The sequence below is a fragment of the Mus pahari genome, chromosome 10, assembly GCF_900095145.1.
Source record: "Mus pahari chromosome 10, PAHARI_EIJ_v1.1, whole genome shotgun sequence".
In the NCBI taxonomy this organism is placed as follows: Eukaryota; Metazoa; Chordata; class Mammalia; order Rodentia; family Muridae; genus Mus; species Mus pahari.
The window spans coordinates 51,750,138-51,764,013 of NC_034599.1; the positions used below are offsets into that span (position 1 = coordinate 51,750,138).

The 13,876-nt window shown below is 52.8% G+C and overlaps 1 protein-coding gene across 1 annotated transcript in view; it reads left to right on the forward strand.

Annotated features, from left to right (window-relative positions):
- The first annotated feature begins 3,098 nt into the window (after window positions 1–3,098).
- Cspg4 (chondroitin sulfate proteoglycan 4) overlaps window positions 3,099–13,876 on the forward strand; it is a 35,421-nt gene continuing 24,643 nt past the window's right edge. The window contains exon 1 of the mRNA XM_021207232.2: window positions 3,099–3,341. Coding sequence (XP_021062891.1) covers window positions 3,254–3,341 — 88 coding nt within the window. The 5' untranslated portion in view covers window positions 3,099–3,253. The remainder of the gene's footprint in view (window positions 3,342–13,876) is intronic.

Here is a 13,876-nt window from a genome sequence, read left to right on the forward strand (position 1 = left end):
CGCTCTGTGTCAGTGCGAGATGATCAATCACTCTAAAGCTACACGGGGCCTCAATCCTCATGTCTCTGCTGAGCTGCTGTGCAGAGTTCAAGCCTCACACTACAGACTAACAGAGGGCAAGCATGAATATCCAGAGCGCCAGTGGTCTGGTCTGCAGGATCGAGAGCCTCAGTTTTCTCTTTTGCCCATGAACATGTTTATTTCCCAGGTGAACGATTCTTATTCTCTCTCTCTCTCTCTCTCTCTCTCTCTCTCTCTNTTTATTTCCCAGGTGAACGATTCTTATTCTCTCTCTCTCTCTCTCTCTCTCTCTCTCTCTCTCTCTCTCTCTCTCTCTTTTTCTCTCTCTCTCTCTGTCTTCCCCTGCCTCAGGCTAGGTCTGGAAGTAGCTTTATAGAAAATGACCATGAATTTCTGTTCTCTTGCCTCCACCTCCTAAGTGTTAGAATCAAAAGCTTGTGTAACTATGTCCACTTTTTTGTCCTTGTTTGTTTTTTTGAGATTCACTTCAGGGGGGCTGGAGTGATGGCTCAGCAGTTAAGAGCACTGGCTGCTCTTCCAAAGGTCCTGAGTTCAATTCCCACATGGTGGCTCACAACAGCAACCACATCTGTAATGGGATCTGATGCCCTCTTCTGGTGTGCATGAAGACAGTGTGTTATTCATATACATAAATAAATAAATTGTTTTTAAAAAAGCAAAGTTCATTATAATTGAATTTAATTTTGTGTGTATTTATGTGGATGTATGACATGTATGTATACAGGTACCTATAGAATCTAGAAGAGGATATCAGAGCCCCTGGAACTGGAGCTACAGGTAGTTGTGAGCCCCTCAATGTGGATGCTGGTAACCAAACTCAGGTCGTATGCAAAAGCAGTAGGCACTTTTAATTGCTAAGCTACCTCTTCACGCCATGCCCAGGTTTTATGCAGAGCAAACCCAGGACTTTTTGCTGCTCGGCAGGCACTCTATCAATTGAGCTACATCCCCCACCCTACCCCGGCCCTTCCCCAGCTCCAGTGCTAGAGAGTGAACCCAGGCCCTTGTGCATGCGTGCACGCTAGGCAAGCATTCTGTCGCCTAGGCCTTCCCCTGGTAAATGTTTTACAGACTGGGAAGCCCCGGCAGAGATGCGCAAGCCGGGTCATGAACGCGGTGCTGGCTGGATTCTTTTTCTAGGTCTGTTTCTCAACCCTACCGGCAACAAGGCTGGGGAGGCTCTGAGCTCATCCTGTCTTAAATCTCAGCTGTGGGCTGGGCCGCAGCTACTCGTCTGGAGACTCCCCAGACAGAGAAGCGATTCCTGGTGGTGGTGGGCAAATAAATCTGTGGGTAGGGGCCAAGCGAGATGTGGGAAGACGGGTGGTATGGGATGGTGCACGTCTCCTCTCTAGCTCCCAATTCATAAAAAGGCAAACACTTCCCCTCCCTCTCATTCTTAAAGAGAGAACACTTCTTCCCCAACCTTCCTAGAAGCCTCCCCTCCCAAACCCTGGATCCATATTTGGACAGTAATTGGCCCTTAATGAGGACCAAGTGCTGTGCTGACTCAGAAGAAGGAAAACAAGAAACACGGCCTAGGTTCACCGTGTCGGGTTCCCTGGGTACCTGGATAGTTCCGAAGTCTGTCTAAGCCCCCACAGAATAGCAACAATCAGCTCCTTAGTCAACCTTAACAGGTACGTATCGAATGCCTACCGCATGCAACTGCCTACGGAGGGGAAAGTCAGTCTTCACAGAAGACCCTCCATCAAGGGGAGGATGTGCGGTAGTTGTATACAAACCGTGAAGTACTGGGGTGTACAGAATGAGAGAGGAAGAAGAAAAGGCGGTATGTGTTGAACACCTACTGTATGCCAGGCCCTGAGGTAGGCTTTTGAGACATATTAAAGCACTTAATGCTTATAAATTCAAACTTGTAAATGAGGAACTGGAACATAGGAAAAAGGTACTAGTCAAAGGCCTGACAGTCAAGTAGGAGAATTGAGATCAAGAACACATCAGACCAGGCATGGTAGGGAGAGCACAGAGTGTGGGCTCGATGGTTTGGCTTGTGCTCGCCTGGATCAACTTGCCCAGGCCCTTTAATCTCTCTCAGCCTCCGGTTCTCTATCCAAATGGGGCTCGGTTCTATCAGAAGTCATGAGATACTGGACTTGGGCTATGACTGTTGCTGCTCAGGGGTAAGGATTGGAAAGAGGGTGCGCAGTGGAACATGGGCACAGCAGGGAGCCCAGTGGAGGTATATGTGTGAAAGAAGAGAGGAACAGGGATGGTCCTCTATGCATCCCCTGGAAAAACCCAGGCCAGGTCCCAATGCAGCTGGGGCTGGCCAAACACAGGCATGGGGGGGGGGGGGGAGAAGGCCACAGTAACTGCTTTTTCCAGCTCCTGGTTGGGACTAGGCAGGCTCTTGCCTGGGAAGGAGCCAGGAGGAGAAGGCCTGAAGCTGTTAGGTAGGAGCTAAATCCAGGGCCAGATTTCCAGGAGTCGGTGGGGCAAGTGAAAACACCAAGATTTTGGGGTTAGAGGCCTGGGATCCTCGCAGGAAATGGCCAGGCACTACCTTTGACCTTGGATTCTGAGCTGGGCTCCTCCTCCACAAAATGAAGGGAAGGGTGCTCAGCCCCTCCCTTGCAGGGTCGTTTTGAAGCATGTGTTACCACAGGGCTGAGCTCCTGCACCACAAAATCCAGACCTCTTGTCTTTGCAGTCTGTGGAAAGAGAAGGGCAAACCCAGAGCCCTGCCTAGCCGGCTGCTCTGGTGGAATCCTCGGGACCTGTGACCTTGAAGGCACCTAAACCCCTACATCACCGCAAGGGCAGAAGAGGGCTGGCAGCTCTCGCTTTTATTTCCCGTTCTCAAGCAATCCTGTCCACAGTGTGCTGGGGGTCTAAACACTTAAGAGACATTTTCCCAAACCCTTAAAATGGGGCATGGGTCTGCCTTGGGAGGAAAGGTCCTTCAACCCTAACCAGGAGCAAGAGCCCAGCACGGCCCCTTTAAGAAGGCTGGAGGTGGGAGCAGACAGAGGGAGCCCCCGCCCGAAATCCAAGCGCGGGTCGGCGCCTGCCCCGCCCCCGGAGTTAAGTACCGGACAGCCCTTGCGCCCTAGCCCGCGCGAGGAGCCCTGCTCCCTTGACTTTGGACTTGACTTGCAACTTGCTTGCAACTTGCGACTCGCTGCTGTCCAGATTCAGTACGCTCAGTTTCTTCGCCTCACAAGTCCAGGCGCCCAGCCCCGCCGCGATGCTTCTCGGCCCGGGACACCGGCTGTCAGCTCCAGCCCTGGCCTTGGCTCTTACCTTGGCCTTGCTGGTCAGATCTACAGCTCCTGGTGAGTGAAGGGCTGAGACCCTGACCCTACCTAAAGGATCTATATGGGGACTGCACTCATGGTCCCTGATCAAGAGCCCAGGGGCCCATACATCTTCCCCAGGCTGAGGGTCTGGAAGGAAAGCTGTGCTCTCTGTTTATGGGAACTCTGGGTATCCAAGATTGTCTGGTTTTCCTGACCCTAGAAAGTCAGACTCTGAAAAGGGCCCCGTGGAGTCAGCTTGCCAAGGGTGTGGCTCTGCCCACCCAGATTGTCTGGGACACTTAGCCACCTCGATGCTATCCATTCTCTTTGCTATACAGGTCTGAGTGACCGCAGTGGGTATCAAAGGATACCCAGCAGCAGCATTAAGTGTGCGTCCTGACCACAGATACTCTGAGCCAGAAGTGGGGGTGCTGTGAAGTGAGAATTGGAGAGGAGGCACAATGCCCCACCCTGTGTGTGCCCAGCACACCTCTGCGACTCTGCCTCCTCTAACTGCCTCTGGCTTCCATACCCTCTTTTTGTTCCCAGGGCTGGCTAGTTGGCTTCTGTCCCTACCTCCGTCAGCCCTTATATATTTTTTCCCTCATGTCTGCTCTCCTCACTAAGAGGACCTGGCTGGTGACAGATAAGACCACCCACTCTCCAGGGTCCAGAGGCAAGGCTGCCACCCCTCAGATATCTCTCTGATAGCCCTGGGGCAACCCAGGCCACACCCCCTGTCCCTAGCTCTGGTGTCTGACCAGCAGAGCCTGAGTGAAGAGCACTTTGATGGGCATCTTGTCTGTCACAATTGTCACAATCCCAGGAACCCTAGCAGTATAGCACTCTTCCTTTCCTGGAGACGAAGTCTGGTTAGACCATGAGATCTGTGGCCTCGGGGCCCCATCTGTCATTACTACCAATGTATGAATCAGGCAGTCAGCCTACATCTTTCAGGACCATTTCCAAGAGCAACTAAGCAGAGAAGGAACTTGAGTCTCCCTTCCAGGGGCCCGGACCACACCCTTCTCCCCCATCAAATGGAGGAGACCAGCTCTAAAGAAGGGTATCATGAGGCACCCAGAAGGGAAGTGAGTCAGGGGACCCCTCACTAAGGTGACTCCAGCTAGATCTGGGCTCCTCATCCCCACTGCACAGACCGCCTTTCCTAAAATCTCACAGCCCCAGAGACAAACAGACATGAGGGGTGTGAGGCGGGAACACTGAGGTAGCTGGGCATTTCCAGTCAAGAGATGACTGCAGCCCCTCTCTACCTGCTTGGGCTTCCACCAAGAGCAATTTTTAGACACCATCTTAGCTCTGGCAAGAAGCTAAGCTTTGTGATGCTAGAACTACACAAAGATGGGCGGGCTGCGTCAGGGTGTGGCCATGCATGCCTGTAATGTCAGTACTGAGGAGACTGGAGGAAGGGGATTGGTTGCATTGTAGGTTCAAGGCCAGCCTGGACTGCAGAATGAGTCTCAGATTGGCCTCAGCTAGAGTGAGACCCTGCCTCCAAAACAAGTGGGGGTCGGAGGATAAAAGGGGGCAGGGAAGAAAGAAGAAGAGGAGAGGGGGAGGAGGAAGAGGAGGAGAGGAAAGGACTTGTGTTAATTCAGGAGATATAGTAAAGTAAGGTAAAATCCAAAGAGCGGTTTCTAATTGTGTGTGGAAAGATCCAGGTGAAAATGTGCAGGAAATCAGAAACGAGATGGGTGGGATAGAGGGGCCAGCCTTGAGTCAAGCCTTGAAGGGTGGGAAGGGAGTCTGACTCCCGTCTGCCGTCCTCAGCCTGGACAAGAGCAGGAGGTGGGTGTAACGGGGCGTTGAAATAGAAAGGCCAGCAGCCTGACTGGAAGGCATATTTTGAGCACAGGACAGGAAGAGCCATTGAGCTGAAACCTTAAATGGCGAAATGAAGCCCACAGCCTGGGCACCGATGGTGAGAAGAAGGTACAACCGGGTGCCTGTTTGTTTTGTAAGGTTAAACCCACCCTGGACTTCAGGAAGGACTTGGGCATAGAGAAGGATTGAAACGGCTTGTGTTCTACCCTGTGCCAGACAGAGCTTCTGCATAACAACCCTGTCACCCCCAACCCAGGCTAGGGGAGCTATGTGGGGGCTGGACTCACAGCCTGGCATCAGGAGTCCAGGGGCCTGTATTTCTTCCCCAGGCTGATTTCTGTTTGTAGGGTCTCCAGCTGTCCCAGATTGTCTGGTTTTTATGACCCATGGTGTCAAACTGCCCAGACCCCTCCTGAGTTCTGCGTGAAGGAAGTGTCATGCCCACCTCTCTTGGAGGCCCTTGGGTTCTCTTGTCCCAGCTGGGGCACACTTGGGTGGCCCCCCCTAAACCTCTCCACATTCCAGAGGATCCAGGTCATGGGGTCTGGGAGGCAAGTTTTCTTGGCAGCCATCTGGACCAACATCCCGACTGTACAGACAGGAGAGGAGGCAAAAGCCTTAGGCCTTTGCAGAGACCCAGCTGCCCAAGAAAATTCCCAGGGAAGAAAGGGAGTCTGCTCCTTCTGAGCTCTGTGGGAGACCCGCCACAGAGAAGCTGAGCTGGGAGGGTGTGGCCTGGGGACAGGCTGAGGAGAAAGAAGGTGACATTCCAGCAGAAGAAGGCTTGACTGTAACCCCAGACCCTGAGGTGTGTCAGAGCGTAGCACTGGGGATAGCGACTGCCATGCCTCTTCCCTGGCCTGCCCTCACAGACTAAAAGGTGGGATATGAGAGACTGAGGCGGGACCTATATATATACATGCCTCCCAGAGGAGTTCTCGGGGTTCTCCGAATGGGGATCAGAAGCAATGTGGTATTTAAGGCAGCCAGACTTCAGGGCCTGGGATGCAAGAAGAGAAGCGGAGTAGATCCCGTTGGCTCTGACAGTGATTCACAGGAGCATCAGTGGTGTGGATACAGACGAACCTTGTTCATACACTGTGCGTGCTGCCCCGGAACTCTGAGGCAGGGCAGAGGCCAGGGCCTTAGCCCAGCCCACCCAGACTCTAGAAAAGCTTCCCCAGAACCAAAGATAACTGAGCTCCACACACACACACACACACACACACACACACACACACACACACACACCCCAATGTCCACATGCCCAGGCAGGACAAGAAGGGCCTTTTAGCAGAGCCTGCCTGGGCAGGGACTGTGGGGGGAGGGGGAGCCATGCCAGGTGGGCTAGGCTGCTGTTTGCTGGAACTAGGAGGGGAGGGGGGCCACAGGGAAGGGATTGGGCATGTGTGGCGCTCACGCAGGAAGTGTATAGGCTGTCTGGGAACTGGGCGTGCTGCCCAGGATGGGGTAGGGGAGGGGGAACTTGGATATTCCTGACGTTCATGCTTGCTTGTTCGCTGGTACACAGATGGGGCTCACACATGAGGACTCACAGGCTCAGGCCATGGTGCTATCCAGCTGTTCTCACAGACCCTGACAGAATGCAGGAAGGGCAAGAGTAGCTGCCGTCTCTCGTCTCCAGCCCTCCACCTGACAGGCTTGGGCTTGGGTAGTGCCTTGGAGTTCGTGGGGGTGCTGGCCAGAGCTGTACTTCCTGGTCAGGACCAGGAGCAGATGAACTAGGGGCCTGTAGGCTGGAGTTTAAGCCTGCTTCCTCTGTTCTCTTGTTTTACCGACTCCCTACAACAGCCAGCCAGGTCCAGCACCCCTCCAGCATGCCCTCTGCCCCAGCCTATGTCAACTCCACAAAGCTTTCTAGAGATAAAACTCTTGTTCTAAGTACAGACGGAGTGGGTCTGGGTACACAGTATTGCCTTCATGCTGAATCTGCAAGGAATCTTGGAATTAACTGGATTAGCATCAATAGTTATGTGCTTAGATCCTTTCTAGGGCAGGCTTCCCTTGCTCTCTGGCCTCCAGGAGAATCCAAACCTCCTAGCAGGAGGAGGGTCAAGCCAGTTCATGTCTCAGTCTGAGAATTTGCCTCCAGCGCTAGCCATGGTGGGTGCTGGGGTACACAGCAGGAAACGGCCCCGTTTTACAGAAGAGGAAACTGGGCTCAGAGAAAAATAATAAATAACCCCACCCCTCTGCACCCCCCCCCCACCATCACTCCAGGCATTCTCACTCATCCCAATAGAGTGGCCATCCCAGATCAGGCCATCAGAGTAGGGGCACACACCAGTGACCTCACACCACACACACACACCCCCAAGAGAGATCTCTCTAGAGAAATTCAGGTCTCTGTCGCTGTCCCTCCAGCAACTGCCTCCATTTTCCCAAGCTCTCCTACCTCATAGCAGAAGCAAATCTTCCATTAAAAACTTCCACCTACTTCCAGCTAGAGGAAAAAAAAAACAACAACAACAAAAGGAAGCCACACATTTGTCTCTGATACGGGTTGTAGCCTGCAGCTGTTGTCAAGGTGGCTCGGTGGTGTGGATCATCCACGTTCTGGAAGTCGTGTGGGCAGGCCTGTCTTGTTGACCATCTCTTCTCACTCAGTGCCTACCCACGCCCGCCGACTCGAAGCCTGTGGAGAAGCCAGCTCTGCCAACTCTGGTGTGCATTAACCCGGCTGCCAGCCATGGCTCATGCTTACTTAAGTGTTTCGGTCTGTCCCCTCCCCCGCTGCCTCCACAGACCTCACAGCAGAAACCCTGACTCCAGACCAGCCCTGTCACAGGAGGACTGAAGACATTGCTAGTCAGGACTTACATGGTGCTTCTTTAGAGGACCAGCAGCCCCTGGTGTCTCACCTCCTTTCTCATGGCTCTCCACCACATAGCTGAGCACAGGGCTTGTCCACTGGGGGCTGACCAGGGATTTTGCACTCAGCGTTCACACACCAGCCCACCCGAAAGTATATGATCCTGAAAATATGAGATGCCTGTCTCACCCAGTGCACGTACTGTAGCAGCTTCCTGCACACATGTTCATAGGTTGAGTTTTATCTGGTTTTTTTTGCCAGGAGTGATGGTATATTCCTATAAACCATGTACTCTAGAGGAAGAAGCAAGACTGAAAGTTCATGGCCAGCCTAGGCTATATAACAAGACCTTGTCTCAAAATAGTGATGATGATGATGATGATGATGATGATGATGATGATGATGATGATGAAAAACATGGTTGGGTGAGGATGTAGCTTAGTTGGTAGAGTGTTTGTCTAGCATGCATGGAAGCTGAGTTCGGGCCCCAGCCCCACTGCATAAACTGAGTGTGAGAGCATGCACCTGTTATCCCAGGACTCGGAGGTAGAAGCAGAAGGACCTGGAGTTCAAGGTCATTCTTGGCTAAATAGTGAGTCTATGACCTTTAGACGTTCTTGGCTCAATCGTGAGATCCTGTGTCAAACAAAACAATAAAAGTAGACAGTTTTAATAGAGGATCTTGTAGCAGAGAAAGAGAATGAGACTGACTAAGATTGCTCCCTAGCGGGCCGGTGAGATGGCTCAGCGGGTAAAAGCACCCGACTGCTCTTCCGAAGGTCTGGAGTTCAAATCCCAGCAACCACATGGTGGCTCACAACCATCTGTAACAAGATCTGACTCCCTCTTCTGGAGTGTCTGAAGACAGCTACAGTGTAACTTACATATAATAAATAAAAAAATAAATCTTTTTTAAAAAAAAAAAAAGATTGCTCCCTAGCTTTCAAAGAATCCCACTCAAGGCTGACTGCAGGGTTTCCTGTAAAGTGTCCTTCTCCAGACGGGTCAGCAGGGAGCCTGAAGGCAGAGAGCAGCCCCTGAACCCAGCCTGACTCTGAGGTTTCTCCTGCCCAGACTCCCACTNGCTACTCCTACCATCAAATAGAGCATTCCTGACCATCCAAGTGAGCAGAAGCCTCACTCTCTCGTGGCCACACTCACCAACACACTACTACTCTGCTGTGCCCTCCTCTCCTGTGGTCAACATGAGTCACGTCCTAATGTCTGGCCGTTAGTTAACGTCTGCTGTCGTCAGCCTTTCTGCCGGGGTGCTGTATAAAACTCCCTCTGTCTCCTGAGTATGGTTAGACACTCAGCAGGTGTACATGCATGAATATGTGTGTGCTCACATGTACACATACACACAGCACATTGTTCAGTGGGCTCTGACCAAGACAATGTCCAGCCTGCAAACCAGCAGCTCTAGGGGAAGCCCCCAATTCAAGACACATACCCTGGCCAGGAAAGGGCCTCTGGCTAAGTCTCAGTCAATCTGCTCTCTGGGGAGCAGAGGAGACCGGGGAGAGGAGCCCAACTTCCGTTCCCACCTAAGAGCAAACCCTTCCCCGCCCACATTTCAGGAGGGGCAGCTATAAATATCAATGGGCCCAGGATGCTGATTCCCACGACATCAGCTCCTCCCTGCCCCCCTTCCCTAGTGCACAGGCACTGGGGCCAAGAATCTCTGCTGCAGCTGGGGCAAGGCAGACTTGTGCCCCCCCCCCCCACTTCCTGGCGGAGGGAGAACAAATCACCATTTTGGGGAGTCTCTGGGTTATGGCTGAGCATCTTTCCAATTCTCATTTTGACTCAGCCCCCACCTTTCCTGCTCTTAGCCCTCAGTTCCTCAGAGACCTTCTATGGGGAGGCAGGAGGCTAGACGCGGCCGTTACAAGCATGGTGTTAGAGCATCCATCTGGGATTAGATCCCCGCCCTTGTGAGAGGACCTTGACTCAGCCCGCTCTGAGCCTCCAGTTAGCCCTTTATACAACAGGAAAGAATAAGCCCTACCTCTCCTATGTGTTGAAGACAACAAAGCCAGTCCATGGCCTGGAAATAAAGCTCTGCCAGGTGTCTGTGCCTGAGGTTGCTGTTGTTCTGTCACTGCTGTCTTTCTGCGGTGGATGGCTCAAGCAGTGTGTGTGTGTAGGGGGTGGGGGGTGATCCTGTTCAGGAAAGGTTCCAAGGCCAGGACTCTGGGAGGGCTGTCAGTCACCCACCACACCCCCAGCCCAGGAGCCTTTACAGAGTGGAGGCAGGGTTCTGCATCTGTCCCACTTGAGGTCACCTTGTTGGGACCTCACTGGCAGAGCAGAAGGTCCCTCCTGGGTACCTAGAACCCACTTCCCAATAGCAGACAGCCCTGCACAAGGCACACGAGCTGATATGCAGCTGAAACCCAGTCAGAGGATGCTAAGGGAGTAACTGGAGGGTAGGCAGACTCTGTGCCCAAAGCAAGTGACCTGGAAGGAAAAACTGGGCCCAGTATGGTTTATGAGTAAGGGAACCCAGAAGCCTGTTTTTTTCTTGTCCTCTGCCAACTCCACAAGGCCTTCCCTTGGTCCCCTCTCCAATTCTGACCAGAGCCCAGTGACAGTGACACAAAGTGCTGCAGAATACTATGGCCCACAGTCACCACTGTAATCAGCAGTAGCTGTGGCACACGGGGCAGAAATTCAGGCTGGGTGAAGCTGAAAGATGTCTCTGGGATGCTGGTGACGGCGGTGCCCATGTGAGTTTAGTGAGGACATGTGAGAGGTGACTTTCCAGAGATGGCTACAGGGTGAGAAGCCTGGCCTTGTGACTCTAGAGGCATCCTCGGGATGAAGGACTATCCAGAGCCTAAGCTCTCTGTGTGGACACCTTTGCCTTCACCCCAGAGCATTCTGGGAAGGGCCCTGCCATCTCCCCGGATGTTCTAATAGACTGTTTCTGTCTCCAGGCATCTGGAGTTCATGTGCTTCTGATCTCCCATCTGTAGCCCAGCTGAGCCCATCTAGACGTAGGGCCTGAGATGAAGGCTTCTTCCTCCACTTAGTAACAATCAACTGATAGGGAACTTGTATCCATGCTTACTATGTGACAAGGTTGAGATTTCTGACCATGCTGTGTGGCCTTCAACAGACCTCTGTCCCCCTCTGTGCCTCTGCATGAAAACTTTAATCTCCCAAGTCATCTAGAAAACTCAGAGTCCAAGCTCTTAAGAATGGCACGGGGTCTCAGCTTCTTAAGAATGGCACAGGGTCTCAGCTTCTAGCTAGCTGCTTGTCCTGAGCCACACAGCAGGCTGGAATAGACCTCCCTCAGGCCTTAAGGGCATTGGATAGCCCATGTTCCCGGGCATTGGGAAACCACTTTTCGAAGTTGGCCCCAGACTCTGGGGCTCTCCCAGGATGAGAGTTTCCCCCACCCCCCAGTTCCCATCTTCTACCCCCTAGCTTGGCCCCACCCTGCCAAAAATAAACTCAGACCACCCCATTTTATCCCAGCCAGACCCACCCAGCCCTTCCAGAGCCAGTTGAGTCACTGCTTGGGACTGCTCCTTTTTTAACTGTCTGAGTCACCAGTTGTGGTTATGGCTTTGTGACACATGCCCAGGCTACAGTCAGCCCATAGCCCCTAAAAGTACAACAGTGGCAGCATCTGCGTAGTGAATAGCAGCAGGTGGATTTAGCTTGTAACCTCTCAGGACTAGGAAGCTTCCTCCTTAGTAAGCCAAAGAAGAGCTGACCCCAAAGGCCGTCTTGCCTGTAGCATTTTATTGCACCCCACCATAGCTAAGCTTGTACTGCAGGAGTGCCAGAATGAGAGGGGTCTCCAAGCCCAGTGTCTGGAGATGAATGGGAAGGCCATGGAGATGCCCCACACTGTGCCCCGAGTGCCCTAAAGACTCCCTGTTGGCAGGGTTGCCCACTTCTGGCTTCCTCTGTTGCTCCTGTCTAACACTGCTTACAGATCCATGGATGCAGGCTCCCCATCTCTCTCGTTGACCCTTTTCTGTCCCATCTCTGTCTCTCCATCTCGACCATCCCCATCCCTGGCTGTCTGTCTTTGTTTCTCCGTATCTGTGGTTCCTCTGTCTCTCCTTCTCCTCCCTTGGCATTGCTGGCTCTTCATTTTTGCCTCTCCCAGCTCTGGTCCTGTTCTTTCTCTGTGTCATCCTTTACCCAGTTTGGGTGACAGTCTGAAGTGCGCACTCTGCAGCTGGCACCCCCAAGGCCCTCATCTGTCTTCTCAGTAGACAAAATAGACCCACAACTACCCATCCCAACGTGAGAGTCTGGGCCCCAGGGACCAATAATCCCGAGAGAAATTTTCCATCCCCCTCACCCAGGCCCCGTCCCCAAAGCATAGGCTGCATCCTGTCCCAGGGAATGTCAGGATCCCACAGGCACTTCCTTAGAGCCCCAGGGGTGGGGAGGGGGCCTGGGAATGGTCCTTCCTTGGGTCCTGCTGGAGCAGAAGCCTGCACAACTTCAAACCCCATCCTCTGTCTGTGGTTATGCATCCAGCTATAAATAGGGGCTCAGAGTCTATTTTCTTTAAAAACAAGCATCAGACTGGGTGACCGTGGCCAGAAAAGCAACCCCTGGCTGGAGTAGGCTCCCACTTCTCCTCAGTCACTGTGGCCAGGTGCCATAAATGGTTAGCAGGGCTAGAAAGGAGGGTGGTGGTGGGGAAAACACAGAAGAAGCAGTCTCCAAGGTGCTACCTGGACCAGCTAGGGGGCCACCCTTTAGACACCCCTCCCCTTCTCCCTCCATCACACAAGGTCAGTCTCGTGCCTAAGACTCACAGTGTCAACACAGAGAGGTGGTACAGGTCCCCAAACCACGGATGAGTATCTGCACCCCAAATAAAACGAAGGTGCCTTGGCTATGAGACGGGGCGAGGGAAGCATGAGACCTGTCCTCAGAGAGAGAAGAAAAGAGCTGGGTCCAAACGGTGTAGATATCGCCTAGATTTGGGCAGAAAAGCCCGAGGTCCAGCGAGGCTGGGACCTAGAACGATCACGGTCAATGAGGGGGAAGGCTGTGGATAGGAGCAAGGTCACCCAGGGCCTTCCACATCACGCTCGGAGTTTGGAGCCTGATCATGGGGTGGAGAGCCACCCAAAGCTTCCAGGCCAGGGTCGATGCTGGGCAAATCGGTTTAACTGTGGCTACTCCTTGCAGGGAAGGCAGGAAGTTAACTAAGACAGGCACAGGATGGTGGTGATTGACTTGTGGGAAGATACAGTGGGAAGGGAGATTAATTTAAGGGAGAACTTAGAGACAGGATAGATGGAAAATGGATATCCCTTGATTCTGACCAGGGAGAAAAGAGTGGGTCCAGAAGAGCTCAGTTTCTCTCTACAGTGGCTGGGTAGTGGGGCCTTTACTGGGCCAGTCTTTTTGCTATGAGTGGGGTTGGACATGGGGGTTCTGGCCCAGATGGCCAAGGGCCTGAGGATCCAGCAAAAGAGGCTGTCTATGCCTAAGGCTAGAGAAGCAAAAATGGATACATTGTAGCAGAAGTAGGATTTCGCTCTGGGAGCTACAGGTGGCAGGAAACCTCAGTGAGAACCAATGATACCAGGAGGCAGGCCCACGTGCAATGCCTAACTAGACCTCAAGCTCTTAGCAGAGACCCTGTGGGTTCTGGGCCCAACCTTGTAACCACAGACTCTGATGGCTGGGCACTGGCCAGTATAATATTTTGTTACTCTGCCCCTGTGAGAGAGACCTCCTTGATAGAAAACTCTCAGGACTGGAGAGATGGCTCATACGTTAGGAACACTGGCTGCTCTTCTGGGGGACCTGAGTTTGCTTTCCAACACCCCCATGTAGATCACAACTGGCCGTAACTCCAGTTCCAGGGGATCCGACACCCTCTTCTGGCCTCCACAGGGAC